Source organism: Ursus arctos, unplaced genomic scaffold (assembly GCF_023065955.2).
Source record: "Ursus arctos isolate Adak ecotype North America unplaced genomic scaffold, UrsArc2.0 scaffold_9, whole genome shotgun sequence".
In the NCBI taxonomy this organism is placed as follows: Eukaryota; Metazoa; Chordata; class Mammalia; order Carnivora; family Ursidae; genus Ursus; species Ursus arctos.
In genome coordinates, this window is record NW_026623111.1 from 711,768 (window position 1) to 738,460 (window position 26,693).

General features: G+C 58.3%; 2 protein-coding genes across 3 annotated transcripts in view; one reads left to right on the forward strand and one right to left on the reverse strand.

The window, feature by feature from the left end:
* UVSSA (UV stimulated scaffold protein A) overlaps positions 1 to 17,436 on the forward strand; it is a 35,369-nt gene extending 17,933 nt beyond the window's left edge. Inside the window, exons 9-14 of one of the 2 annotated variants that reach the window (XM_026485966.4) lie at positions 2,949 to 3,087; positions 3,550 to 3,672; positions 4,330 to 4,513; positions 4,884 to 4,995; positions 7,526 to 7,700; positions 9,147 to 17,436. In XM_026485966.4, the coding sequence (XP_026341751.2) occupies positions 2,949 to 3,087; positions 3,550 to 3,672; positions 4,330 to 4,513; positions 4,884 to 4,995; positions 7,526 to 7,700; positions 9,147 to 9,240 (827 nt within the window). In that variant the 3' untranslated portion in view covers positions 9,241 to 17,436. The remainder of the gene's footprint in view (positions 1 to 2,948; positions 3,088 to 3,549; positions 3,673 to 4,329; positions 4,514 to 4,883; positions 4,996 to 7,525; positions 7,701 to 9,146) is intronic. The other variant, XM_044379387.3, reaches the window with a different exon arrangement.
* Positions 17,437 to 22,363: 4,927 nt separating this feature from the next.
* On the reverse strand, positions 22,364 to 25,801 carry NKX1-1 (NK1 homeobox 1). The gene is made up of 2 exons (XM_026491538.3): positions 25,336 to 25,801; positions 22,364 to 23,232 (listed from the first exon to the last, which is right to left on the reverse strand). Exons 1-2 carry the CDS (start codon positions 25,799 to 25,801, stop codon positions 22,364 to 22,366), a joined length of 1,335 nt encoding a protein of 444 aa, XP_026347323.3.
* Positions 25,802 to 26,693: the final 892 nt, after the last annotated feature.

Here is a 26,693-nt window from a genome sequence, read left to right on the forward strand (position 1 = left end):
GAGTATTTACTCTGCTCTAACACGCTTACCCATCTTTTTAATGGTTTAAAACAACAAATCAATGAAAAATATATTTCATTCTTGTAACTCCTAGGAATTCTCATATTGATCCTTAGGCTGTGATTGTATCCATCTAAATGCCACAATGCCCACTTATCAGCCCTCCCCTCCCCCCTGCCCCGGGCGCGTGCATGTGGTGCGTGCACACTCGGGCTGACGGACCGCGACAGGCTCTGCGGCAGTTAGCGATACGCCTCGTCAGCATCCCGAGTAGGGGTGTTGGGGGAGTTTTGGGGAGCTGGGGCTAGGGCGTCCTGGTGATGATGGAGCCTGGTCCGGGGTCCCCACCCTGGGAGACCCATCAGGCCCTAGTGTCTCTGTCCTCCACTCTCAGCCGCGGGAACCTGAGAAAGGGCAGCGGGCAGGCTGGCAGGGCGTCGGGAGTAGGTGAGGGCAGATGTTTCCTGCGAAGGGCCTGTGGGCTTCTGGAACCCCGCGAAACCAGGTGCGTGTGGCCACGTGCCAGGAAAACCACGCGCAGAAAGCGGCCCGTCTGCTGACGCCCTCGACACTGCGAAGGACTGGGGTGGCCGTCTCCGGGTCGAGTCAGGCTGCCCTGCTGCAGAGTGCCCACACCCGAAGCAGATGCGGTCCCTCCCAGCGGCACCAGCCCAGCGAGGCCCTTCCTTGTGTCCTGAATGGCTGGGAAGCCTTCCCTGGTGTCCAGTCCTCAGTGCTGCCACGTCCCTTCCAGTTTTCTGTCAAAATCCAGTATTCACGAGTCGGTGTCAGGGGTGCTGGGTGGAGCTGTGTGCTCAGGGAGGGGGTGTCGGAGTGTGTGTGTCAGTTCCCAACGTCTGGGTCTCCACTGCCCTTTGCTTTGCTCCTTCTGACTGCTCTGTGGCCCAGGGACGTGGTCGGGGGACCCTGAGGTCCCCTCGGTCCTCCTGCCTGGTGGTCCTGTGAGGCGTGCGTGTGCTCCAAAGGGTTTCGCGGATGCAGCGCCCCCTGCGGCTGTGGATTTGGCCTTTTTGATCTGTTCTGTGAGGGTCCGAAGAGCCGGCCACGGCGAGCCCCGGAGCTGCTTACTGCGTGCGCCACATCTCCCCCCGTGTGTGCGTTCTGAGCCTGAAACCCGGCTGTGCCGGCGACACTGCTGTCTGTCCCCGCGGTCTCTGCCCCACTTGCAGGCTAAGTCCGCGTGGCCATCTTCAGCGTCATTGTTTTGTTGACCGTTTGTTTTACTGGGTCTCGTGTGGACCACAAATTGCTGAAGGTTTTAGAACTAATTTGCCTTTTAGCTGAGTTTAATCGTTTAACGAATCGTTCCTAGTTGCTCTATGTTCCAGGTACTTTATTGCCCACTTGTTGTATTTTTTCTCACCTTTCTTCTAGCTTTTAAAATATTCATTAAATATTAATAAAATTGTAAGATCATCGATTTTTCCTGAGGGTTCTCTCTCATTTTTGGAAGATTCATCCTCATGTTTTACATGCACAGTCGTGGGCACAGCGTGACGGCGTCTGCACTGCCCTCCCTCCGTGGCCCTCCCCAGCCCCGCGCCGTGCTCGCCCCGGTGCCCGCTCAGCTCTGGCGCTGGGTGTGCGGCGAGAGGCACAGCCATCGCTTTTGCACTTACACTCGCGCGCCTTGCCCCAAACTCACTTTCCTCCCTGACGGATCGATTACTTGCTCGAAGAGTGTTTTCGAAGCAGGCCTTCCGGTGGCTCCGGGAGGGGTCTTGTGTGTGCGAGGCCATCCCTCACAGGCACCGCGAGATGCTCGTGAGCTAGATGGACAGTGCTACGTGTGAACGTCCTTCCCTTCAGCCTTCTCAGGACGATCTCCTGAGACTTGGCGCTCACCGTCACTGTTAAGAACGCTGGTAGCGGTGCGATGCTTGTCTTTTGCGGTATCTGCCCTTTGTCTTGGGAAGCTTGGATCTTTCTCTTCATCCTTAACGTCTCTAAATTTCCTCGTAACTCTACCAGTCATGGTTTCTCCGTTTCTTTCTTGGCACTCACCGGGCCCTTTTGGTCTTTCCCAAATACCAGGAAAATTGGGTGTCTTATTTCTTCAGCCGTTTCCAAACTCCAGTAATTTTCTCTGTGCCTCCGGGGTCCAGTAGTAAGGACGCTGACACCTCGTGCTGCGCATTTGGTCTCCAACTTGAGCTGTGAAAGCTGCCCCCTGGCTTCGTCCCCCGCCCACTGCCCGCGGTACCCGCCTTTCACATGTGCCTCCACCTGCCTGGTGCGTCGTCAGCTCATTCCGTGTGGGGGGGGGGGTCCCCACTCTCCCCTCCTCTTCCCAAGCTCCAATGTGCTCCGGGCCCCTTGGCCCTTGGGGAGTGTGCAGCACACTTGATCTGCTTGGCGTCTCGTCCTCTGGGACATGCCGCTCAGCCTGTTTCCTTCCTTCCTGGCAGCTCACCGTCCTTGACCTGTGAGCTGTGCTCAGCCTGCAGGGGGAATGCTCAGTCCAGGCGCTTGGCTCCCACAGCTAGTTTGGGGTGGGGGTGATGCCCATGGGGGGCACAACTCTGGTGACGTCGTCACACTGGGTGCAGCCCTGGGACCCCGGCTTGCACGGCGACAGGGCAGTGTGGCTGTGCACCCCGCAGAGAGGGGCCCGCAGGGGTCAGGGAGGACCCTGACAGTGTTGGGGAACCTGCTTTCACCCTGTTCTGAGGACCCAGGGGTGGACGCTGGCCTGCGGAGGTCAGCGGCCTGGGCCCTCACCTCTGGCTGTCTCCTGTGGAGGTGCTGGGAGACACCAGCGTGGTGGCCTCATCCGGCTGGCTGCCGAGCAGGTGCCGCGAGAAGCCTGGCTGTGGCCTAACACGTGCAGTCACTGCTGTGCAGGCCCTTGCGATGGAGCGCGGTGCCCCCGGGGTCGGTCTGAGGTCGTGGGAACGGTGGCTGGAAACAACACGTCTCTGTTCCAGGGCTGGAGAAGGACCCAGCTGCATGGGGCTTGCAGGCGGGGAAGACGACACGGAGGGGTGAGGAGGTGCACGACCCCACCTCTGCTGCTGCCCAGCTGCATCAGCTGCATGGACGCCTGCCCCCTCCCCCGAGCCCCAGGTGACTTCCAGACGCCCTGACTCTGCCCGGGGCGGTGACCTGCCAAGGCCCTTCTAGCTGTGTGGATGCGGCCCTGTGTGGCCCTGGCCGGGCGAGCACCCGCCAGCTTCTGCGCCTAGGGCAGGACTGGCGCGGGATAGAGGGGCTCCTCAGAGAGCTGGCGTGTCAGCCGGGGCGCAGGGGGCGGATGTCAGGGCACCCGCGGCCCCAGGGTGGAGACCGAAGATCCAAGACCAGCTCCCTGCACAGCTCCCTGGAGACAGCTGGGGCTTGGCACTGGCTTCCTACAGCCTCCGGTGGCTGCCTTGGAGCCCGGGCCCAAGGTGGCAGAGGTCGCTGCTCAAACGTGGTGACCCAGGGGCTCTGCGTCTGTGCCTGGGGAGGGTGGAGGACAAGAGGGAGAGGCAGGTGGCTGTGGCCGGCTCCTGCATGCACGTCCAGTGTGTGCTGTTCTTGCTCCAGGGCACCGGTGGGACCAGAGGCCGGGAAGCTGGCCGCAGAGCGAGCCCGGGCGCCTGTTGTGCCTTTTGGAGTGGACCTCTGCTACTGGGGCCAGGAGCAGCCGATGGCTGGGAAGATCCTCAAGTGAGTGTGGCTGTGTCTGGTCCCGCCTTTCCCCGCCAGTGAGCACGGCACCGGGCCCAGGGCCTCACTCTGCCTTACAGTCCCTGCGGGGGTGCTCACCACACACAGTCTCTAGTGGGACCATAGAACTGTGCCCCGGGGGTTTGGGGACTTTTTCTGAACCTTCCGGTAGTTCCCTGGGGAGACGTCCTGCATCATCGTCCTACGCAGTCTGGCATCGTGGGTGTGAAGGATGGGCTTCCTGGGCCCAGGGCCCTTCCTGGCCTGTCCTCGCCCCTCTGGTGCCCTGACTCAGACCTCGGTGCGGGCCAGGCCTGGGGCTCTGCAAGGACTTCCTGGGGAGCTGTCCCCTCGCTGTGCTGGCTGACGCGCTCTGTGGGGCCGCAGACGAGAAGGGGCCATAGTGCATCCAGTCCTTAACCTGTCGGGGAGCTTGCCCCCCAGGTGAGCCCCCGCCCCTCGCGCTGCCTGTCCTGCCAGGCTGGGGGCAGCCATGGAAGCTGTGGACGGGGAGGACTCTCGAGGTTTGACTTGTGGCACCTGCGACGGGGTCCAGAAGTCTTCGCGGTCTGCTCTCTTTGGGCTGCCCGGCCCGGGCCTTGCCCCCACACGGTCCGGCGGCATCCCTGTGGTGGCTCTGAGAGTCTGGTGTTGCAGGTGTGACTCTGAGCACCGCTTCTGGAAGCCCAGCGAGGTGGACGCGGAGGTGGACAGTGCCGCCGTCTCGGAGATGCTGCAGAGCCGCTACATCACCTTTGCCGGGAAGTTCGAGCCCGTGCAGCACCGGTGCCGCGCCCCAAGGCCCGACGGCCGGCTCTGCGAGCGCCAGGACCGGCTGAAGGTGAGGCGGGGGCCGGGGCTGGTGAGGGCCACAGGCACGCGGGACGGTTGCTGCAGGCCCAGCCGGGCCAGGACAGGGTGGCCGGGTGGAGTGCCGGGCTCCAGCCGGTCAGTGTGAAGCTGGCCTCGGCCCTCCCCAGGGAGGGCTTGTCCGTGGCTGGCAGGCGTCGCTTAGCCACTGCCTCGTGCCCGGGGTTGGGAGTCGACACCCGGGACCTGGGGTGCTTGCATGTGTTCCCACGTCCCTGCTGTCCTCCTGAGCCCGCCCTGCGCTGACCGCCAGGTGGCCAGTGTGAAGGGTGGTGGGTTTGGCCAGGCTGATGGAGGCCCCAGCCTCTCTGCCGTCAGAACTGCTCTCCTTTTCGTCACAGTGCCCTTTCCACGGGAAGATCATCCCCAGAGACGACGCGGGCCGGCCCCTGCACCCGGAGGATAGGGCCTGGGAGCAGAGGCAGCAGCTGCAAAGGCAGGCAGGGCGTGCGGGTAGGTCTGGGGGCTGGAGCGATGGGCGGGTGCTGTGGGGGGACGGCCCGGGACCCTGGTGGCACCTGCCACCTCCAGCACGGTCGTAACGCATAGCAGCACCATGGGGGACACAGGCTTCTAGTTGGGCCACGTTTTCGTGTTGCTGCCACCGGGAGACACGGACTCACGGCCAGGAACCACCCCTGTGTTGTTTGGTGGTTCGGGTTCTGGGTCCTGAATCACATTTTTAAGGAAATAGGGGAGTGGAGGTAAGAAAAGTTACTGGCTGAAACCCGTGCCCCAGAGAGGAGAGCAGCACATCCCTGCCAGAGAGACACGTGCCCCGTCGCCTTGCCCACATCGCTCCCTCCGCAGGTCTGGGGCGTGGGCGTGCGCGTGCGGGCGTGCCTGGGGGGGGGGGCGGGGGCGGGCGCGTGCGTGTCTGGGCAGATGTGAGGTCGTCTCAGGCAGGCCCTGAGCCCCGAGCCTCGGGAGCCTGGCTGTTTCAGGGTCCTGGCTGATATGCTAGCTCCAGGCCTCGAACCACGTAAGCTTTATTCTCAGGACAATTTGGGGAACTTGTCTCCACCCAATACATGTGTTGGCGCCCTGTGCTGGGCACGTGCCACGTGCTGTCTGCCACGTGACTCCCAAGGACCCCTGAACAACAGGGCCACGTGATGTCCCCTAGAAGTGGCCGTCACTGTCTGGGCAGCATGTGGGCACGCTTGGAATGGGGGGGGCACCCACCAGACCCCTGATCTCAGTGTCTCTGTGGTTTGTCAAGCCTGGGCTAGGGTCTGGAGGTCCCGGCCGCCTGGGGCTCTCGCTGTCCCAAGAAAGCCACTTTGCCGACCCAGAGCCCTGATGAAGGGAGCGTGTGCATGGGGGCAGCACTGGCCTGCACGGGGCGGGGGGGGGGGGGGGTCCCAGCCAGGCTGTGCTTGTCGTCATCAGTGGGGTTTTCCCCCGACAGATACGAGATTTCAGGCTGACACCGAGTCTGAGCCCCCCAGGCCGTGGACAGCAGCAGGGAGGGGCCCCTGACCTGCTAATCCGCGGGGCGAGGCCTTCGCTGGTGGCTCACGCTCAGGAGCAAATTAAGTGCGTATTTTTTGTGTCAGCCCTGAAGAGTATCTGGTTCTCCAGCCCTCGGTGACTTGTTAACAACAGGTATCGGGCCGCGGCCGTGGGCCGGCGCTGGCCAGTCAGATGTGAAATAGCATCTCTTTACTAACTACAGTATCGATCCCCGCCTCCCTCGCACGCGGGGCAATTTTCTTTTCCCTGGCGCTAACCTTGGTGACAATGCGCGCCGAGCTCCAGGGCCCGCCAGCGCACAGGAAGGCCGTGCGGTCCCAGCATCTATTGATTTTCTTCAAAGGCTTTTAAATTGCTCCTTCATTTTACTGAGATGCTCATTCCATCTCCACCGGGTGCCGGTATTTTTCCGTGGTGTTTAAACAATTGCTCCATTCACTGGGCCCCTAAACTGTGGCGCCTTCTTATTACGGGAGATAAACTGTTTAGACGGTTTTCCTTAATCTTGGATTAATCATTCCTGGATGTGAATTGTGCAGCCCTGTACTCCTTCACTTCAAAAAATCAACTTGGGGAGGCCTAGCCATCCGTCTGTCTGGGGCGCACATTCCGTGGGGTTCCCGTGGGCACAGCGGGCGCCGTCGGTGTGTGGGGCGCCTGGCACCCTTCTGCGAGCCGGGCTCGGTGTCCGTAGGTCTGGGCACGTGAGGGGGGCTGTGCTGTCGCACCCCTGACCGGGATGGCCTGCCTTGGGTGGCCAGGCTGGATGGTGCGCTATCTCACAGAGCCCGACTCCACTCTCAGAGGCAGACCAGCCCCCACTGGGACCAGGAAGCGGATGCCAAGGTGGGAAGGAGCAGCCAGGGAAGTAGCAGGGCCTTGAGAAGCCCGGGCATCAGACAGTGAAAGCTTCCCTCAGTCCTGGCCGATGGGCACGCTGGCCTGGCCACGGCGTGGCCCCGGGCTGGTGAGGCCAGGCTCTGTGGGACGTGGAGCACTGTCTCCTGCTGCTTTGCCTGACCTGGGCCATGGCAGACTGCATGTGGCAGGAAGGGCAGAGCTGTCCGGGAGGTGAACTGACCCCCTCATTGCTGAAGCCTGTTGCTAAGTCATCTCTGGACCAGTAAAAAAAGAAAGCTTCACCCGTGCTGACCCCTTGGCCCTGGCCACCCCTGCTGCCCACAGACGCCAGTCTACAGATGGGTCTGGCCGCCATAATTGGGGACCTGGTGGGGCCCAGTCCAGCTGGAGGCTGGGAAGTAGCCTGCCCCTGCCCCAGAGGAGGCTTCTGGGTCCTGTCCCAGTTCCTTTCTGGCCTCTGTGGGCGCAGGGGCCTGTGGGCCTCAGGACAGGGGTGGTGAGCTCTGCCTTGCCGACTGCCCCCTTTGTCGCTGGCCAACAGTGGGCAAGCTCAGCCGGCCCTTGAGGCAAGGAGAGTTCAGGGCTCGAGCGAGAGGCTCTCTGGTTGGTGTCGGGGGTGTCTTGAAATCTCAGGGTCTCTTTGCAGATTGGCAGGACCCCGAGTTTATGAGAGATGTGGAGGCTGCCACAGGAGTGGACCTTGGCTCGTCTCGGTCCAGCGGGAGAGGCAAGGGCAAGAGGAGGAAGCACCCTGGCCTCACTGACCTGAAGCAGCAGGCCAACACTGCCCGTGCCCGCATCGCCAAGAAGGTGTTTGCTAAGTAAGAGCTCCTCGCAGCATGCCTGCCCCACATCCTCTGGATTTGGGGATGCCAGAGGGGGGCTGACTGAGCTGCAAGATACTGTCAAGGCCTGGGGCCCCTAACTCCTCTCTACTGCACCTTTCTCCCTGTGACTGCCAGGTCCCCACAGGGGACGGGCGCGCCTAGCCAGGAGGGCCATGGGTGGGCCCCTCAGGAGCAGAGCCTGGAGCTGGTTACCCCAAAGGTGAAGGATAAGCGTCTACTAGTGCAGGGGCTTCATGGACCAGCCAGAACACCCTCATTTCCTGGTGATGGGGTGAGGCCTCAGTGGGGGCCGCTGGGGCAGGGCCAGCGCCGTATGCCTCCCTTGCCTGGCTGACCTGGAAGGGGTGTCCACATGGTGACTGCGGGCAGGGGGGCCCTCCAAGGCTGGTGGGATGGGAGGCAGCACACGGGTCTCGTTCCAGCAGAGAGTGCTGCCGGGGACGTGGGTCAGGGATGGGGCGTCTCCACAGCCCAGCTGGATGTGCCTGGCAGTTGGGAACTCGGCAGGGCCAGGGCAGGAAGGCCACAGCCAGCACTCTCACTGCCGGCCCGCCACTGTGCTGGCTAGACGCAGGCGTTTAGGGTGCTTGTGTAGGAAGCCCCGTGAAGCCATGGCCTCCCCGGTCGGATTTATGTGCAGGTTGTGGGTGCCGTCGGGCCTTCCTCATGGGGCAGCCTTCTCAAGCAGACCCCTGGAGGGCGTTCAGCTCCATGCGGGGGGCAAAGGAGGCTCTTCCTGTCCTCCTGGCCAGCGTCACCATGCACTTGGCCTGAGGGGGGCCGGACAGGAGGGCGGCTTCCTCAGTACCTACACGTGGCTCCCATGAGCTTGTCCTGTTGGAGGCCACGGGTGACCGAGCCCTGGAGTTGTGTCCAGCGGTTACACGGTCACGTGGGGGCAGCGGGGCATCCCAGCTTGGTGGCCTCAGAGGCTTCCTCCTGGGCACGGGGCCCTGCGGAGCCCACGCTCAGCGGCACAGCAGCCAGGCCGGGCAGCAAGACACGCTCGATTGCCCGTCTGTGTCTTTGCTGCCAGGACTGCAGTGTTGCCCCATGACTGTCCTGGGGTGCTGTGCACGTGGCTGGGCGAGCTGGCAGGGTCAGGGTCTGGCGCTCTGCCCTCAGCTATGCTGGGCAGGCTCTGCCTGCATTCCAGGGTGCAGCCTGGCGCTGGCGAGATGAGGGGTCCTGGGAGCTGCCTTCAGGCTCAGGGAACCCACAGGGTTAGTGCCAGAGTTACTTTTAGGCTCCAGACTGGCAAGCTGCAGCCATTTCTGAGCTGTCGCCTGTCTGAGGGAGTCTGCGTGGAATGTGAGTGGCAGCCCCTGGGGACCAGGGCCCGATCCTAGCCAGAGCGTGGTCAGAGCCCAGAGCCCTGGCCAGGCTTCCCTGATGCATCTTGCTTTGCTTTCCCCACAGGGCTGCTGTTCAGAGAGTGGTCACAGCTATGAATCAGATGGACCAGAAGAAGCACGAGAAGTTTGCAAACCAGTTTAACTATGCGCTGAATTAGAGGGCCAGACTGGGTGTGTGTGGTCCCCTCTGGCCGTCAGCTCTTCTCCCTCAGCCAGGGCACCAGGGTGGGAGCACAGACACAGGACTGGGCTGTAGCCACAGCCACCATTGTTGTGTGTATTTTGTGTGAGGAAATAGTCCGCCTTCCAATCACAGCGCCCCAGAGGTGCGGACTCTCCCCTGCCCTGGGGGCCACTGCCACGTGGGTTATGCGTCTGGCCTGCCTGAGAGCCTGGAGGTGACATGGGCAGCGTGGGGCACCTCGCACTGCCCGGCCCCGTGTCACCCCCAGCTCCCAGCTCCCCGCCTTTTCCCTGGGCAGCGCTCCCTCTGAGGGACGCTAGGAAGCCTCACGCTTTCACGTACACACTGTTTTTAAGACAAGCAGGGACGTGAACCGTTCAGTGTCGCGCCTTGCGTGCCCAGCTCACAGAGCGTTTGGTGATGGTTCTGCGTTAGAGTGCCGACAACTACCTCACTGCCCTTGTGTTTTTAGAAAGTGGCTCGGTACGCCCACACCCTAGAGTTCACCCTTTCGAAGTGTACCACCTAGTAGCATGAAGTGCGTTGCACAACCTGGACCACCTGGTTCCAGAACTTTCCATCGCCCCAGAAGAAAGCCTGTCCCCGTTAGTGGTCACTCCCCTACTCCTTCCTCCAGCCCCTGGCTGCTCCTGATTTGGTTGTGGCTCTGTCCTTTCTGGGTGGACAGAATCCTAGCAACACGTGGCCTTTTGTGTCCGGCTTCGTTCACTTGGCGCGGCGTCTCCTGGGTTCTCCCATGTCATGGGGTACGTCGGAGCCCCGTGCCCTTTTACTGTGATGACCCCAGTGTGCGCACAGCATGCCGTTTATCTGTTTAGCATGCACTGGGTTGCTCCCACACCGCTTGGCTAGGAGTCATGCTTCTGTGAACATTTGTGTACCAGTTTTTGTGTGGACATATTTTCATTTCTTTTAGGTTTACGCCTGGAGGTGGAATTGCTAGTTAATTTGGCAGCTCTGCGTTTAACTTGTTGGTGAGCCGCAAACTGTTCCAAAGCCACTGCACCGTTTTACTTACATTCCCGCCAGTGTGTGAGGGCTCCAGTTTCCCTGTTTTTGTCAACACGTTATCAGTCTTTAATCTTACCCATCTTGGTGCGAAGTGGTATCTTTTTTTTTTAAAGATTTTATTTATTTGAGAGAGAGAGAGCACGAGAGGGGGGAAGAGCAGAGGGAGAAGCAGACTTCCCACTGAGCAGGGAGCCCCACAGGGGGCGCCATCCCAGGACCCAGAGACCGTGACCTGAGCCCAAAGCAGATGCTTAACCGGCTGAGCCACCCAGGCGCCCCTGAAGTGGTATCTTGATTTGATTTTAATTTGTGTTTTCTTAATGATGAGTAATCTTAATTATCTTTTCATGTGCTTATTGGCCATTTGTGTATTTTTTTGGAGAAATACCTATTCACATCCTTTGCCCATTTTCAGTTACATTTTTCGAGTTGTAAGAATTCTTTATATGTTCTAGGGGGCTTTATATGTCCTGGGTGGCTTAGTCGGTTAAACACCTGCCTTCGGTTCAGGTCATGATCCCAGGGCCCTTGGCTGGAGCCCCACATCGGGCTCCCTGCTCAGCGGGGAACCTGGTTCTCCCTCTGTCTCTGCTTTGCGCACGCACTCTCTCTCTCTGAAATAAAACCTTTAAAAAAAATAATTCTTTATATGTTCTAGACCCTTATATTGTTTGCAAATATTTTTCCCATTCTCTTTTCACTTTACCGATAGTGCCCTTTGAAGCACTAAGTTGTTAATTTTGATGACCTCCAATATCTATTTTTTCTTCTGTTTCGTGTGCTTCTGGTGTCAAGCACCTGGCCTGATCCAAGATCATGGTTTACTCCTAGGTTTTCTTCTAAGAGTTTTATAGTTTTAGCTCTAAAATGTAAGTCTTTGATCCATTTTGAGGTCATTTTTGTATATGGTGTGAGGTAGGGATCGAACTTCATTCTTTTGTGTGTGGATTCCAGTTGTCCCAGCACCATATGTTGAGAAGATTATTCTTTCCCCCACTGAATTACCCTGCACCTTTGCCGATCATCTAGTGGCCATAAATGTAAGACTTTATTTCGGATTCTCGATTCTGTTCCAGTGACCAATATATCCTTATGCCAATACTGCAGTGTCTTGGTTAACATAGCTTTGTGGTAAGATTTGAAACCTGGAAGTAAGTTCTCCAACTTTGTTCTTTTTCAAGACTATTTTGGCTATTCTGGGTCCCTTGCACTTCCAAATGAATTTTAGGATCTGCTTGTTAATTTCTACCAAAAAGGGCACCTGAGATTTTGTAGAGATTTTGTTGAATTTAGGGATCCCTTTGGAAAGTGTTGTCATCTTCATATTAAGTTTAATGATCCATGAACTTGGGGTATTCTTATTATCTGGCTCTTCTTTAACTTATTTCAACAGCTTTTTGTAGTTTTTAATGTACAAGTTTTGCACTTATTTTGTTAAATTTATTCTTAAGTATTTTATTCTTTTTGGTGCTATGGTAAATAAAATTGTTTTCTGAATTTCATTTCTGGATTGTTCATTGATAATGTATAGAAGTAAACGGGTCTTTGTATGTTGGTCTGTAGCCTGAAACCATGCTGAGCTCAGTTCTAATAGTGTGCATGCATGTGTGTGTCTAGATTCCTTGGGATTTTGTCTACGCACAATCATGTCATCTGTAAATAGAATGCTTCCTTTCCAATTTGGATGCCTTTCTTTCTTTTGCCTAATAGCCTTGGCAAATTAGGAACCTCCAGTACAATCTCAAATAGCAGTGGTGAGAACAGACATCTTCATCTTGTTCCTGGTCTTCGGGAGAAAGCTTTCGGTCTTTCACCATCGAGAATGGTGTTGGCTGTGGGTTTTTGTAGATGCTTTTTGCCAGGCTGAGAAAGTTCCCTTCTAATTCTAGTTTGTTGAGTGTTTTTTTCTTGAAAGGATGTTGAATTCTGTCAGATATCCTTCTGTATCTATTAAAATGATGTGGTTTTTGTCCTTTATTCTGTCGATATGGTTCATTACATGAATTGTTTTTCATATGCTGAACCACCCTTGTATTCATGGGATAAATCCCACTTGGTCATGATGTATATTTCTTTTTATATGTTATTGCACTTGGTTTGCTAATATTCTGCGATTCCACTGACATAGTTTGCTAGTATTTTGTTAAGGATTTTTGTGTCTGTGTTCATAAGAGATATTACCGTATGCTTTTCTTCTTATGATGTCTTTGTCTGGCTTTGGTATCAGAGTAGTGCTGGCCTCATAGATTGGGTTGGGAAGTGTTCCTTCCTCTTCTGTTTTTTGGAAGAGTTTATGAAGGATTTGTGTTAATTCTTTAAACATTTGGTGGAATTCACCAGTGAAGTCATTTGGTCCTGGGCTTTTCCTTGTGAGAAATTTTTTTTTTAATTAATTTATTATCTTGTTTCAGTCAGTTAAGCGTCTGCCTTCAGCGCCAGTCATGATCCCAGGGTCCTGGGATTGAGTCCCGAATCAGGCTACCTGCTCAGCGGGAAGCCTGCTTCTCACCCTGCTTCTGCACTCTTTCTCTCTCTCTCTGACAAATAAAATTCTTTAAAAATTAATTTATTATCTTTATTTATTGTAGATCTGTTTAGGTTTCCTGTTCTTCCTTGAGTCAGTCTCAGTAGTTCCTATATTTTTAGAAATTTGTCTATTTCAAAGAAGTTTTCAGTTATAATTTGCTGGCATACATTTGTTTATACTATTCCTTTCTAATTCTCTTTATTTCTGTAAGGTTGCTGGCAATGTCTCTTCTTTCATTCCTGATTTTAGGAATCTGAGTGTTTTTTTACTTTTTTAAATTTTTCTTGGCCAGTCTAGCTAAAGGCTTATTAATTTTATTGATCTATTCAAAACCCAACTCTTGGTTTTGTTGATTTTTCTCTCATTTTTTTCATTGTTTGTTTTGTTAATTTCCACTCCGATCTTTATTATTTATTTTGGGTTACTTTGGGTTTAGTTTTCTCTCTTTATAATTTCTTTTTTTTTTTTTTAAAGATTTTATTTATTTATTTGACAGAGAGAGAGACAGCCAGCGAGACAGGGAACACGAGCAGGGGGAGTGGGAGAGGAAGAAGCAGGCTCCCAGCGGAGGAGCCTGATGTGGAGCCAGATCTTTGAGATCTGGCCTGAGCCGAAGGCAGACGCTTAACGACTGAGCCACCCAGGCGCCCCTCTCTTTATTATTTCTTAAGATAGAAGATTAGCTTATTGATTTGAGGTCTAGCTTCTTTTTCATATAGGGGTTTACAAACGTAAGTTTTCATCTAAGCACTGCTTTACCTTCATTGCATGAGTTTTGGTGTGTTGTGTTTCATCTTTATCTCCAAGTATTTTCTTTTCTTTCTTTTTTTTTTTTTTAAGATTTTATTTATTTATTTGACAGAGAGAGAGACAGCCAGTGAGAGAGGGAACACAAGCAGGGGGAGTGGAAGAGGAAGAAGCAGGCTCCCAGTGGAGGAGCCTGATGTGGGGCCAGATCCCAGGACTCTGAGATCACGCCCTGAGCTGAAGGCAGACGCTTAAGGACTGAGCCACCCAGGCGCCCCTATCTCCAAGTATTTTCTAATTTCTCTTGAATTTCTTTTACCTGTTGATTATTCAGGAGTTGGTTTAATTTCCACATACTTGTTAATTTCCCCAATTTTCCTTGGTTATTTGATTTCTAATTTCATTCCATGTGGCTAAAGAATACATTGTATATGATTTCAGTCCTGTGACATTTAAGACTTATTTTGTATATGTACCATCCTGAAGAACGTTCCGTGTTCACTTGAGAAACTGCGTTCTGTCCTTGAGTGTTCTGTAGATATGTGTTAGGTCGAGGTGGTTCATAGTGTTGTTTATGTCTTCTCTTTCCCTGTTGATCTTCAACCCAGTTCTGTCCATTGTTGAAAGTGGGGTATTGCTGTCTCTAACCATTATTCTTGAATTGTCCGTTTCTCCTTTCCTTCCTGTCAGTTTTATTTCATGTGCTTTGGGGCTCTGTTGTTAAGCGCACATGTGTCTATAGTGTTATTTTTCCTGGTGGATTGACCCGTTTGTAATGGGATCTTCTGTCTCTAGTAACAGCTTTTGTCTCGAAGTCTCTTTTGTATGATATCCGTACGCCTTACTGTTGTTGTTTGCGTGGTACGTCTTCTTCCACCCTTGTGCTTTCATTGTTTCTGGTTCTAACATGCTCCTTGTAGACAGCTTGCTGCTGATCATGGCTTTTAATCTATTCTGCTGATCTTTGCCTCCACGTGCAATATTTAGTCCATTTACCTTTAATATAATTACTGATCAGGAAAGATTTATGTCTGCCACTTTTCAGTTTTTCTACACGTCTTTTTTCCTCTTTTCCCCATTGCTGTGTGTGTGTGTGTGTGTGTGTGTGTGTGTGTGTGTGTTAGGTGGTTGTTCACTGAATTCCCCTGTGTCTTTCACTGAGTTATTGTTTTTTGGGGAATTCTGTAGTGGTTGCTCTGGAGATTCCAGTGAACAAGTAAATACAGTCTAGTTTGGCTTCATACCAGCTTAGTCTCAGGAGCGTACAGAAGCTCTGCTCTAATATAGGTTTGTTCCCTCCTAGTGCCTTTGTGCCATTTTTGTCATACAAATGACATCTTTATAGATTGTGAGCCCATAGCATGGTTTTGTGATTATTGCTTTATGCAGCTCTTTAAAGTCAGACAGGAAAAGAAAAGATTTACAAACAAAAATACATTTCTACTGTCTGCTCTCTGGCTGTGTGGTTGTCTTTACCAGTGCACTGCTGCTTCTTGTGGACTTGACGAGTATCTTTTACTTTGATCCGAAGGGCTCCCTGCAGTGTTTCTTGAGGGATAGGTCTGCTAGCAGTGACTTGTCCTCATTCTTGTTTATCTGGAATGTCTTAACTTATTCTTCACTTTTGAAGAATAGCTTTGCTGGATTTTGATATGTTTTTAGTAGTCTTTCTCTTCTAACACTTTGAATGTATCATGGCACTGCCTTCTGGTGTCCATGGTTTCTGACCAGAAGCCAGTGTTAATCAATAAGTTGGGTTTTTGGAAGATGCCTTGTACACAATAAGTTGGGTTTTTTCCTTGCTGCTTTCAAGATGCTCTTTGTCTTTGACTTTTGACAGTTTTAACTATGTGTCTCGTTACGGATCTCCTTGTGTCTGTCCTCCTTGGAATCTCTTGAGCTTCTTGGATGTAGAGGTGGTTGTTCATCAAATATGGGAGGTTTGGGGCCATTATTTCTTCAGAGGTTCTTTCTGCCACCCCACCCCACCCCCGTCGTTGGACTCCCATTATGTGTCTGTCAGGTGGTTGGTGGTGTCTCTGTGGTCCCTGAGGCCCTGTTCATTTTTCTTCATTCTTTTTTCTGTTCCCTTGGACTGGACCTGCTGATCTATCTTCAGGGTCGCAGATCCTTTCTTTTGCCAACTAAAATCTAATATTTAGTTGTTCTAATGAATTTTTCATTTCACTTGTACTTTCCAAGTACAGAATTTTCTATTTGGTTCTCTTCTACAATTTCTTTCTTTCTACCAATGTTCTTTATTTGGTGAAACGTTATCTCATATTTCCATTCTTCAGACGTGGCTTCCTTTACTTCTTTGAGCATATTTATAAGATCTGGCCTACAGTATTTGATAAGTTCAACATCTGGGCTTATTCGGGGACAGTTTCCATTGACGCTCTTCTCCTTATGTATGGGCCATACTTACCTGTGTCCTTGTGTGTCATAATTATTTTGTTGAAATTAGACATTTTAGATGATATAATGTGGCAACTCTGGACCAGACCCCCCCCCCCCACAATTTGTTGTTGCTATTTGTTTAGTGTCTTTTCTGGAGTGATTATGTAGAAACTTGTAATCTTTGTCATGCTGGGCCACTGAAGTCCCTGTTGGGTCAGCTCAGTGATCAGCTAATGATTGCTCAGAGACGTCCTCAAACGCTTTCATCCAAGAAGTCTTGTGGTTCTGGCAGAAAGCCCTGTGTGTGTGCTGGGCACGCCTCGAACACTCAGCTGGGCACTTGCCAACTCTGTCTTAGCTCACACTTCCTGCTTGTCCAGGGCCTCAAGTTCAGCTAGTGCGGAGAGCTAAGTACTCTTCAGGTCTTTCGAGATTTTTCGCCAGCCTCTCCTTTGGCCACGCAGGTGTTGCCTGCAGGCAGCCTCATTGCTAACAGTATCCCTAATGGTTCCTGACAGATCCACACTGAGCCCGTTGAGTCAGGCCAGGAAAAGACAAGCCTGGCGAATGGGTGTTTTCCAGGTAGCCGCCAGACTATTCCAGTAGTGAGGAGGGTCTGAGGGTGGGGCTTTGGGGGAGCCACACCCAGTCTTCCCCTCCCAGCGGCTGCCGGCTGCGGATCTCCACAGCTGCTCTGGCTCTGAGGCTGCTGGCTTCTATAAAGGCCACTGCAGAGGTGGAGAGAGGGGATGGGAATAGCCAACTGAAAATGCTGCAAGGTTTGCCCTTCCCGCCAAGATTGGGCCGTTTTTCTAGGAAAAACCCTCCTTGGACTGTTACGGGTCTTTGGTTAATTTCCAGAGTTTTGAAAAGGTTAATTTTGTCAGTTTTTCCCCGGGTTCTGTGGCATTTTGAGCAGTCCCGATTGCTGGGCAGGAAGGCCCTTCCCCGCCTTTTACTGTTCCTTGCGGTCCTGCCATGGATGCGCCGTACACACACGTCTTCACGCACAGCCACGTGTGTCTGCGGGCTGAGGCCCCGCGAAGTCAGCTTGCTCTCCCGGAAGCCAGCCGCGAGAACACAGGCTTCCGGAACCCTCCCTCCGTCCGTGTGGTGGCAAGTATCTGGATGTTTGCCAAGCCCCGTGGAACACTGGCATCTCGCGGTTATAAGCGGCCTGCCTCTCGCGAGTGAGCCGTTGAGCATTTTGTCATGTGGTCGAGCGCTCACTGTTGCTCCCGTTCTGTGAGCTGTACGTCCATGTCCTTTGCTCATTTTCCTGTTGGTTTGTTGGCTTATGCAGGAGCTCCTTGTTCGTTAAGAAAGCGAGCTCTGTGTGACAAGTTGCAAACATTTCCTGCCTGCTGACTTGGCTGTTCTGCCTCCTGATGTTCGTGGATCTGAGTCTCTGTGCCCTTCCCTAGTCAAGGATTATATTAAAATTTTTTTCTGTGTTTCCTGTGACACTTTTAAGGGTTTCATTTAGACATTTAAATCACTGATCTATTTATCAGTCGTTGTAATATAAACTATGACCCAGGAAACCCAGTTTTCTATTTTAAATAGCTGTGCGGCTGTGTCATCCCTTCCTTGACAAAGTAGTGTTTCTTCAGCGGATGTGACGCACCGCCTTCTCTCACGTCGACACCACAGACAGCGGTTCTGCTTACGGCCTGTCCGCTCCGCCCCGTCAACTTGCCTGTGTGACCACACCGCTGTGACCACTGTAGCTCTGTGCTTTCACGTCACAGCCTCTTTCTGTTCACTTCAAGGCAGTTACACAACAAGAGGGGCAGGGCGGGAGGGGGGCGTTTCGGGAAACTTAACTCGGGCCATGGAGTCTGCTGGTGGAGCATGGGATGGAGGGGCCCTGCTGTCGCCGTCCAGAGCGGACGGCGGGAGGGAGGACTGGCAAGGCCCAGGGAGCATCATTCCAGTGTCATGGCCTCAGGACTGGGGTTGGTTGGACCATTACAAAAGAGGGGTGTCGCAGAATTAGCTAACTCCAACACAGGGTTTATGTGTGCTTCTGTCATGAAAAGCCCTAAGGTGGGTGCCCCAAGCTGGTGAGAAGGCACCCACAGTGCTGTTGAGCTGTTTTCTTCCTGGCATCAGTGCATAGGGCCTCCATCCCCAAGGCTACCACTTGGCCCAAGGTGACTGCTGGGGTTCCAGCCATCACAGGGTATGGGGATGGAAGAAGGGGAGGGGGTGTACCTCCATTTCCTGTGAAGAGCCTTTTCAAGTGCCCTGCTGCTTTGCCCAGACTTAGGCACACAGCAGTGTCCAGCTGTCCAGAAAGCAGAAAATGCAGTCTTTTATGCTTGGGATAGGCATCCTGCTACAAGCAGCCCCTATGTCCAGGCAAGAGGGTGAACAGATTAGCCCTCAGCCGGCTGCTCTGAAAGGGCCATCACACAGGGCTGTTTGGGATGGAGTGGGACATGGCATCCTGGCATTGTCACCTGCCTGTGGGGGATGGGGTCCTGGAATGGAAGAGAGCCCCCTTCCCCCATGGAGTTATGTGCGACAGCCCTACATCTCTGAGAATGACCTACTTGACCCCCCTCCCCCGCCAGCTGTTACTACCTGCTGCCCCAGGCTGTATATCCAGCCTTACCCTCCCCATGGAAATGCCACCCCCTCCAGGAAGCCTCACCTGATCCCTCGAATAGCCTAGGAAGGTCCTTCTGAGCTGAGAGCCACGGGAACCTCAGGTGGCCCAGGGCAGAGACCCGGGGACTCCACAGTGGGCCCTGGGTGCCACTTCGGGATGGGGGATGTGACCGATCAGGCTGGCTTTCTGGGGTCAGGGGGCAAGTGGTCACAAGTGACTCTGCAGGTAAGGCAGGAGGGGCACGAGGGGCACAGGCAGTGGCTGGTCGTGGGGCGGACTGCGGGGCTGAAGAGGCGGCCACAGAAAGGCCCTCTGCTGCCGTGCGGGGAGGGGGCCACGTGGATGAGGGCACGACGGCCAGGGGTGGGGAGGGCTGGCCAGAGAGCGAGGACAGCGTCGGGTCCTTGGATGGGGAATGAGGTGGGGCGGGGGGCCACGTTCCCCGACGGCGGCGGAGCTGGGCTCATCCTCTCCTCCGGACTGCAGGTGGGACACGAGGGGTTCGCGGAGCCCAGGGTCCAGCGGGGGCGGGAGAGCGAGGGAACAGCAGCAGAACTGGCTAGGCAGTGGGGCGGGGGCCATGCGGGCTCAAGTGGAGAAGCCACGAAAAGACCGGTGTAGACAGCTCTTCGGGTAACTCAGGCTTGGAAGGGCGCAGCTGGACACTACCCAGCATGGAGCAGGAGGCTGTGTGGACGCGGTCCAGCGGGGAAGAGTGGGTGAGGAGCGAGAGCGCCCTGCACGCAGGCCGGTGGCCTGAGCTGACAGTGGGAGGGATGGTGGGGGGCCGTGGAGAGAAGAAAGTGGACACAGTGGGGAGGGGCGGCAGGCTACTGGCCAGGCAAGTGCCCTCTCGAGGGTGAGGCCCAGAGCTGCTGGAGAGGGGAGGTGGAACAGAGCTGGTGCGACTTGAGCGGGGCAGGTAGGCAGGAAAGCGGGCAAAGCTGCGAGGGTGGCAGGTCCGCTAGCAGCCCCTATACCCATTCTCCCTGCTTTACAAGGAGTAAGGCACCACCAGCTTTAAAAACTACATTTCCCAGCCTCCTTTGGCTAGCAGTGGTCATGTGACCAAGCTCTGACCAGTGAGTTGTGAGCAGCTGTGTTACCTGAGCTTCTGGGAAAGCACCTTAAAAGGAAAAGGGGTGTACCCCCTCTTCTCCTTTCCTTCCTGTCCACTGCCTGGAATGGGGATGTGATGACCGGAGCATCGCCCTTCATCTGGGACTCTGAGGATGAGGGCCCTGCCCAGGGATGCTGTAGCAGACAGTGGGATGGAAGAGGGTTTCCAAGGACTCTGTGTGGGTGTCAGAGTTGCCTGGGGCTGCCAGTGGCCAGATTTCCCTCACACAATAGAAAACGAATAATCTCCTTTCAACTCGTGTTCATTTGGGTTTTCTCTTTCCTGCGGCCAAAGCCAATCCTAACAGCAAGGCACCAGAGTGCCAGCCGTGGGCGGGCATGGAGGGAGGAGAGGAGGGCCGAGAGTTGTGGGGAGCGGCCTCATGGGGAGGGAGCTCTGCCTCTGCCGGGGCTTGGCAGTCCCTGGGCAGGAGACAGCGAGGCCCTCAGGTCTGTTTGTCCCGCTCACACCTGCCTGTGCCCTGCTGGACAGGACACAGAGACGACAGGGGTGTGTTCCGGGATGCCGGGAGGATGCCGACTGCAGCCAGGACTGGTCCTGGGACCTCCCAGAGTGCACTCAGATCCCGGAGCTGAGACAGCCCTGCGTGGCACTAACAGCGAAGTGGGACCCCGTGGTAGGGGGACAGGGATGAGGGGCCGGGAAAGCCACCACTCACCTCTGCCTCTCGCTCAGGCTGCGAGTGCCGGCGCAGGAGGCGCTGGGCAGACTCCCAGGGTGGCTGTACGTGGTCGACCTCGTGCTCGCCCTCTGAGGGCCGTGATGCAGCAGGCCCCGCTGAGCTCAAGCGGGGGGCTTAGGGGAAGCCCCAGCACCTTTGGGGCTGTCCTCCCCACTCCCAGGAGGTGAAGCTGTAGCTTCTCGCTGGGCAGTCCCTTGAGCCCGGCTGGGCTACGTGCACAATAAAGCTGATGATTTGGTTTTAGGCCAAGAGCCCTCTGGAACCTTCTGGAGCTCTGCGTCTCCTCTGTCCGCTGCCTGTACCCTGGATGCCCAGGCCTCAGTGTGAGACGAGGGGTGTCCCCACCTCCTCCACCCTCTCCTGTTGGATTCAGCAGACTTGAGCCACCCGCACACAGGGCGCGCCGAGCCGTGCCCACGGGAGAGCCCCGCTGTTGGGGCTGACAACGTCAACAGGGTTACTTAGCGGAAAATTCCCTGGTGCCAGGGCTGTGCAGACGGAGAGCAGGGGAGGGGCAGCAGGTGGGGGGCGGGGGACCTGGACATTCTGAAGGACAGCAGCAGCCTGCGGGAGGCCAGCGCAGCCGGGGGCAGGGCGGTCCCAGCTGCCCCTCGGCGGCCCTCTAGCCACTAACGAAGGTGAAGCCAAGAGGGGGCGCTCTCTCCACTCCTGCCCAGGCCGCTGCCACCCACCCTCGCAGCGCGCTCTCGCTCCTCGACTCAGCCCCAGCCCTCCCCGAAGTGGATGCTGGAGGGCTGCCTAGCGCAGGAGCAAGTTCGGAGAGCTCAGTGGGCTCCTCGCACACGGAGGGGGACGCTCGCCTAGAGAAGACGCGTCCCCAAGCACAGCTGGCTCCCTCTGCAATGCAGGGCTCCATGCGGACCAGCTGCAGGGCTGGGCGGGCGCATGGGCCCCACAGCGCCCGGCATCCTGCTACCCCTCTGAGCTCTTCCCAAGTGCAGGCGGTGCTGCCGCGGGGACCCCTCCTCACCATGTTCGGTGCCTGCGTCCCCTCAGCCTCGGCTCTTGCGTCGGGCAGCCACCGGCTAGGCGCCGAAGCCTCTCCCCCGAGTTCCCAGGGCTCCAGGAACCCGTGTGGGCACCGCGCCCAGAGCGGGACCCGCGAGTCCTTGGAGAAGAGGTGGCCGCGCTGGGCTGGAGTGCTGGACTCCTGCGGGCAGGGCATGCCGTCCAGCTCTGGTGCCCTTCAGCAAGTCGCTCGAGCCTGGGGAGCCCCAGCTTCCCTCCTCTGGGAAGCGACAGGAGCTCATCTCTGCTGGGCCTGGGGGGCGCGGTGCCCAACATGAGCCACCCCGGCCCTGGCCTGGTGCTCTGGGTGCAGGCAACAAGGGTACGTGCCCAAGGGACAGTGCTGCTCCCAGCCCCGACCCTGTGCCCGCTCTGTCCCGCCGGGCTTCCTCCACCCTGAAGAGCCCCCTAAAGCCACACAGAGGAGGAAGGGGATGTCCCTGAAGCCATGGGGTCCGGGGTGGGGGAAGGGGAGACGCGGGGACCGGGGACTCTTGCACAGCCGACTTAGTCGCACAGCCCCAAGCGCGCGTGGCGGGGGGGGGGGGGGGGGGGGGTTGGGGGAAGCCCAGGCACCACCGAACAGCAGAGCTTGGCCCTGGGACACCGGCCTGGCAGGGAAACTGGGGCCTGAACCCAGCGCCTGGTCCAACAGCCCCAGGCGCCTGGGTCACAACGAAGTCCCCGCCGACGGGCATGGGCAGCGCGGGAGCCTGAGGGACGCGGGTGCAGCCTCCTGCGGTTTATTGATTGAGTCAAGTTCAGCAAAGTGCTTCCGAGCGGGCCGAGCCCGGCCCCGACGCGTACAGTCATTTATAAATTTAAAACTCTTCTGTAGCAACCGGCTATGTACAGAGTCCACGACTGCGGCCTTACAAAAGCCCGGGCGGCGGGCGCCTTCGGGTCCCGTCCGCCGCCGCGCTCAGAGGTGCGGCGCGTAAAAGGCGGGCGCGCCGTAGGTCTGCGAGCCCAGCACGAAGGGCGACAGCACGGCCGGGCTGGACAGGAAGGGCAGCTGCGCGGCGCACACCAGGCCGCCGGGGCCGTGCGCCGGGTACGCGGCGGGGCCGTGCATGGCGAGCGGCGCGCCCATGGGCGGCGACGGGCTGAGCGGGCTGAGGCCGCCGGGCAGCCCCGCGCCCGGCCCCGCGCCCGGCCCCGCGGCCCCGCCGCCGCCGGTCGGCGCGCTCGTGTCGGCGCCGGGGTTCTGCTTCTTCCACTTGGTGCGGCGGTTCTGGAACCAGATCTTCACCTGCGTCTCGGTGAGGCTCAGCGACAGCGCCAGGTTGAGGCGCTCGCACACCGACAGGTAGCGCGTCGCCTTGAACTTGTTCTCCAGCGCCACGAGCTGCTCGTAGGTGAAGGCGGTGCGCGCGCGCCGCGGCTTCCCGGACTTGGAGTCCGAGCCCGTGCGCTTCCGCTTGGGCTTCGTCGCCGCCGCGCCCTGTGGGGTCGTCCCCGCGCCCCCCGCCGCCGCTGCCGAGGCCCCCGGCGGGCCCGGGGCTCCGGGCGAGCTCCCGCGGGGGCCGGGGGCTGCAGCCTCGTCCACCGCTCCGGGGGGCGCCTCGGCCTCGGCCGCGCCCGGGCAGCCCGACCCGCGGGCCGCGAGGCCGCCGCCGCCGCCTCCCCGCGCCTCCTCCGCGCCGCGCGCAGTCCCCGCGTCGGGCGCCTCGTCGTCGTCGTCGTCGTCGGGCGCGTCGTCCCCGCTGTCGGCGCTCGGGCTGCGGCCGCCGCCGCCGCTGCTGTAGCCGCTGGCCTCGGCCTCGTCCGCCTTGTAGGGGTCGCCGGCGTCTGCGGGCGGGGAGCACAGGACAGTTAGGACGCGGCGCCCTCCCTTCCGCGCGCTCGTGCCCTCGGGCTGTCCCGCCCCGGGAAGGGTTCCCTCCCCCCGTGCCGTCGCTTCTCTGCGTCGCCTCCCTCCTCCTCCGTTTCTCCTTAGCGCTTTCGTTCTCCTTCCCTCTTCCCCCGGCGCCCGCGCGCCCGCCTCTGCTCTCCGTCCCTTCCTCGCTCCGTCCTGCCCAAGCTTCCCCTCCGCCGCGTCTGCCCGAGCCGGGCCGGCCGGGCCGCGCGCGGGGTTTACGGCGGAGGGAAAGCTCCGATCGATCCGCGGGGCAGATACAAACTTAATTAAACTCATTTTGTGTGATGTGCAAACTAGTTAACGGCCATTTAATTTATTTCGGCGTATATTACCCTCCAATTACGGAAAGGCGAGGGCCAGCCAATTACCGGGCATTTTAGAGCTGGCGGCCCAGAGGCCAGGAGTGGGGCTGGAGCCGGCTGCCGTGAGGGGACTTGTGGGGACCAAAGCCGGCCGCCCTGGCCCCATTGCCACCACAAGCCTCCGGCCCTGGAACCGTGCAGCCCTCCGTGCCTCGGCTGAAGGCACCGCCGGTCTGGGTCCTGAGCAGGAGGTCCTGGCCTGGGAGGTGGGGGTCCTGAGCATGCTAAGTCCCGGGGGGGTCCCTGCTAGGCCCAGTCTGAGCAGCAGCACCGGTCTTCCAAGCAGAGGCCCCTGAGGTGGCTGCATTTCGAGTGTGGAAAATTCGGAAGACAGAGTCTGTCCTGGGCAGGGCCTGGAAGGGCATCTGTGCAGACTGCACCCCACAGGTGGTGGTGCAACCGTGAGAAAAAGCCAGAGCAGGTGGTGAACACAGTGCTACCCAGTCGGGCGCCAAGACCCCGCTGTTGAGGCAGGTTGGCGTTAAGAACCTGGTGAATAAATGTCAAATTGGGTGCTAGCTGACTTCCCCAGAGCAACTGCACAGGGTGCATGGAAGTCAGGAGGGCAGGTGCGGGAGGGGGCCCACACCCCTTAGCAGGAGCAGACTGTCCCCTAGGGGACCCTGAGAGCACCTGGCCACTAGCTTTGTCTCGTCGGGGGCAGTCTGAGGAGGAAGAGGGCCTGACCAGACTCCCCCCGGAGCCAAGAGACAGGGCCTTCCGCTGGGATGGGCTCCTGATGTGGGTGGAGGCTCCAGGTGGAGACTCCCAGAACCCTGGCTACGCCAGCTGCCCAAACGGTTTCGCTCCAGCCAGCCTGGGTTTGCTCCTCCTTCATCTCAACCCCACCTTGATCAGGCAAGCCAGGTACCCTGAGGTCCCTATGCCCCAAGACAGCGGCCCCAGCCCTGTCCACCCTGAGCTCCCGTCCCTGTTATGTGGAGGGCCTGGGAAGTTGGAGGGAGGAAGGGCCGGAGGAGGGGGCACCAAAAGCAATCAGGAGCCGGTCGAATGCAATTCTCGATCAATAGCGGCCCCTAATAAGTGTAATAGGTTTTAATCGAGTAATTATCCGAATTTTGACCCTATAATTTAGATGTTCGGGGGGAGTTTGCAAGGTGCTTGAAAGAGATATGCATGCTGCCGTAATGGGATATCGACCGGGCCGGGGGCGCGGGCCGCCCCATTACCGGCCGCTTTCCGCCGCTAAGCACATTTCCCCTTAACTGTAATCGAAGGGATTTAATTGTTTTTCCAGAGATAACCAGCGTTTTGTCACAATTAGTCTGATTTGTCCAAAAAAAAAAAAAAAAAAACAAGGGGGGGGAGGAAAGGAAGGAAAGGGGGAGGGAGGCTCGGGCGGCCACGGTGGGGGCAGGGAGGTCACGGGCCCGCCGCCTCGCAGGTCCCCTCCTCCTCTGGCACCAACTACCTTCCAAGGCCGGCCTTGCAGTCCCGCAGCCCTGGGACCGGCCCGGCGGAGCCATCCCGGGAGGCGCGGGGCGGCCTCGGCCCCGGAGTCCGGGTCGGACGGAGCCCCGCGCACTGCGAACTTTGCCCTGAGTCTTGGCACACGGCTAGCCCGGCTCGCCGAGGGGCCTGGGAGCGTAAACGCGTAGATGCCGCCCGTCCCCCTGCTCCCGCGCCCGGAGCGGGCCGCGTCCTACTCACGCGGCGGCTCAGCTCCGGTGGCGGCTCCAGCTCCTCCGGCGGCGGCGAGGGCGCGGCGCTCCAGCTCCTCTGCGCGCGGCGGGCGTCCCGGGGCGGCGGGGGCCGGAGCGCACGGGGCCGGAGCGCACGGGGCGCACGCGGCGGGCGCCACGGGGCCCAGAAGCACACAGCGGCGTCTTCTGCTGTTGAACTTGTTGGGGTCCAGAATGTCCAACACGGAGAAGGAGGTGGGGCGCGGCGGCGGGCCAGGCCGGGCCGCCCCGGCACCTTCGGGGGCCGCGGGCACCGTGTCGCTGGCGGCGAGCGGCGGGGGTCCCGCCCGGGGGAAGGCGGGCAGGTCGGCGCGCCCGTCCATGGTGTCCCGGGCGGCGGCGGGCGTGGGCGGTGCGGGCCCCGGGCCGGGCCCGGGCGGCGGCGGCTGCAGCGCCGGGCCGTCCCCGGGAGCCGCCGGGCCGCTCGCGCTCATGCCGGCCTCCCGCCGCTCCGGCCGCTCGGGCCCCGCCGGCTACTGGGCTCCCATCCCCGGCGGCCCTGGCGCCGCCGCACGGTCTCGCGCAGGCGGCCGCGGCTCGGCTGGCTCTCCGCGCGGTACGCCGCGCTCAGCCGCTGCTGCCCGGCGCTACCTCCGCCGCCGCCTCAGGCGCCCGCCGCGCCCGGCCCGCGCATTTATGGCGGCCCCGCCGGCGGCGCCCACGCGCCCACACGCCGCACACACGTGCGCCCGCAGGCGGCCGCGGGGCTCCGCCGCCCTCGTTAGCGCGCGCGCCTAATTGGCTGCGAACGGTCCCGGGCGGAGGAGGCGGGCCCCGCGCGGGACACACGGACTGAGCCCCGGGCCCGACCAACAGACGCGCAGCCCGGAGCCCGAGTGCGGGCCACGAACGGCTGTCGCGGTCGGTCAGGGGCGCGTCGCTGCGCCTCCGTTCGTCCAGAGAAGGTGCGCCTGCCTCCTGGGCGAAGGGGGAGGAGACAGCCCTGGCTTTTAAATAATTGCGGGATCAATCGGCGGACGGGCCGCGGAGGCCCCGGGGCGCGCGGGCGGGCGAGCGCTAAGACTTGGCTGGGGCATCCCGGCGCGGGACGCGGCGCCTAGGCGGCCACTCTGCTGGCTCCGGGGCGCGCAGTCCTGACGCTGTGGCGGTTCCCGAGGCTCCGGCGTCCCTCAGCGGCTGGGGCGGGGGTGGGTCCTCGGGGGCAGACTCTGGGTGTCTTCCTCGCGTCCTCAGCCCCCTCCCACGCGTTCCGTGGACGTCGGTCCCGCCTCTCCCGGTCGCTCCTCTCGGGGTCTCCTCTCCCGTCTCTGGGTCTCCCTCGATCAGGGTCTCTGTCCCTCCAGCCCCTCCCGCTCCCGCCCCCTT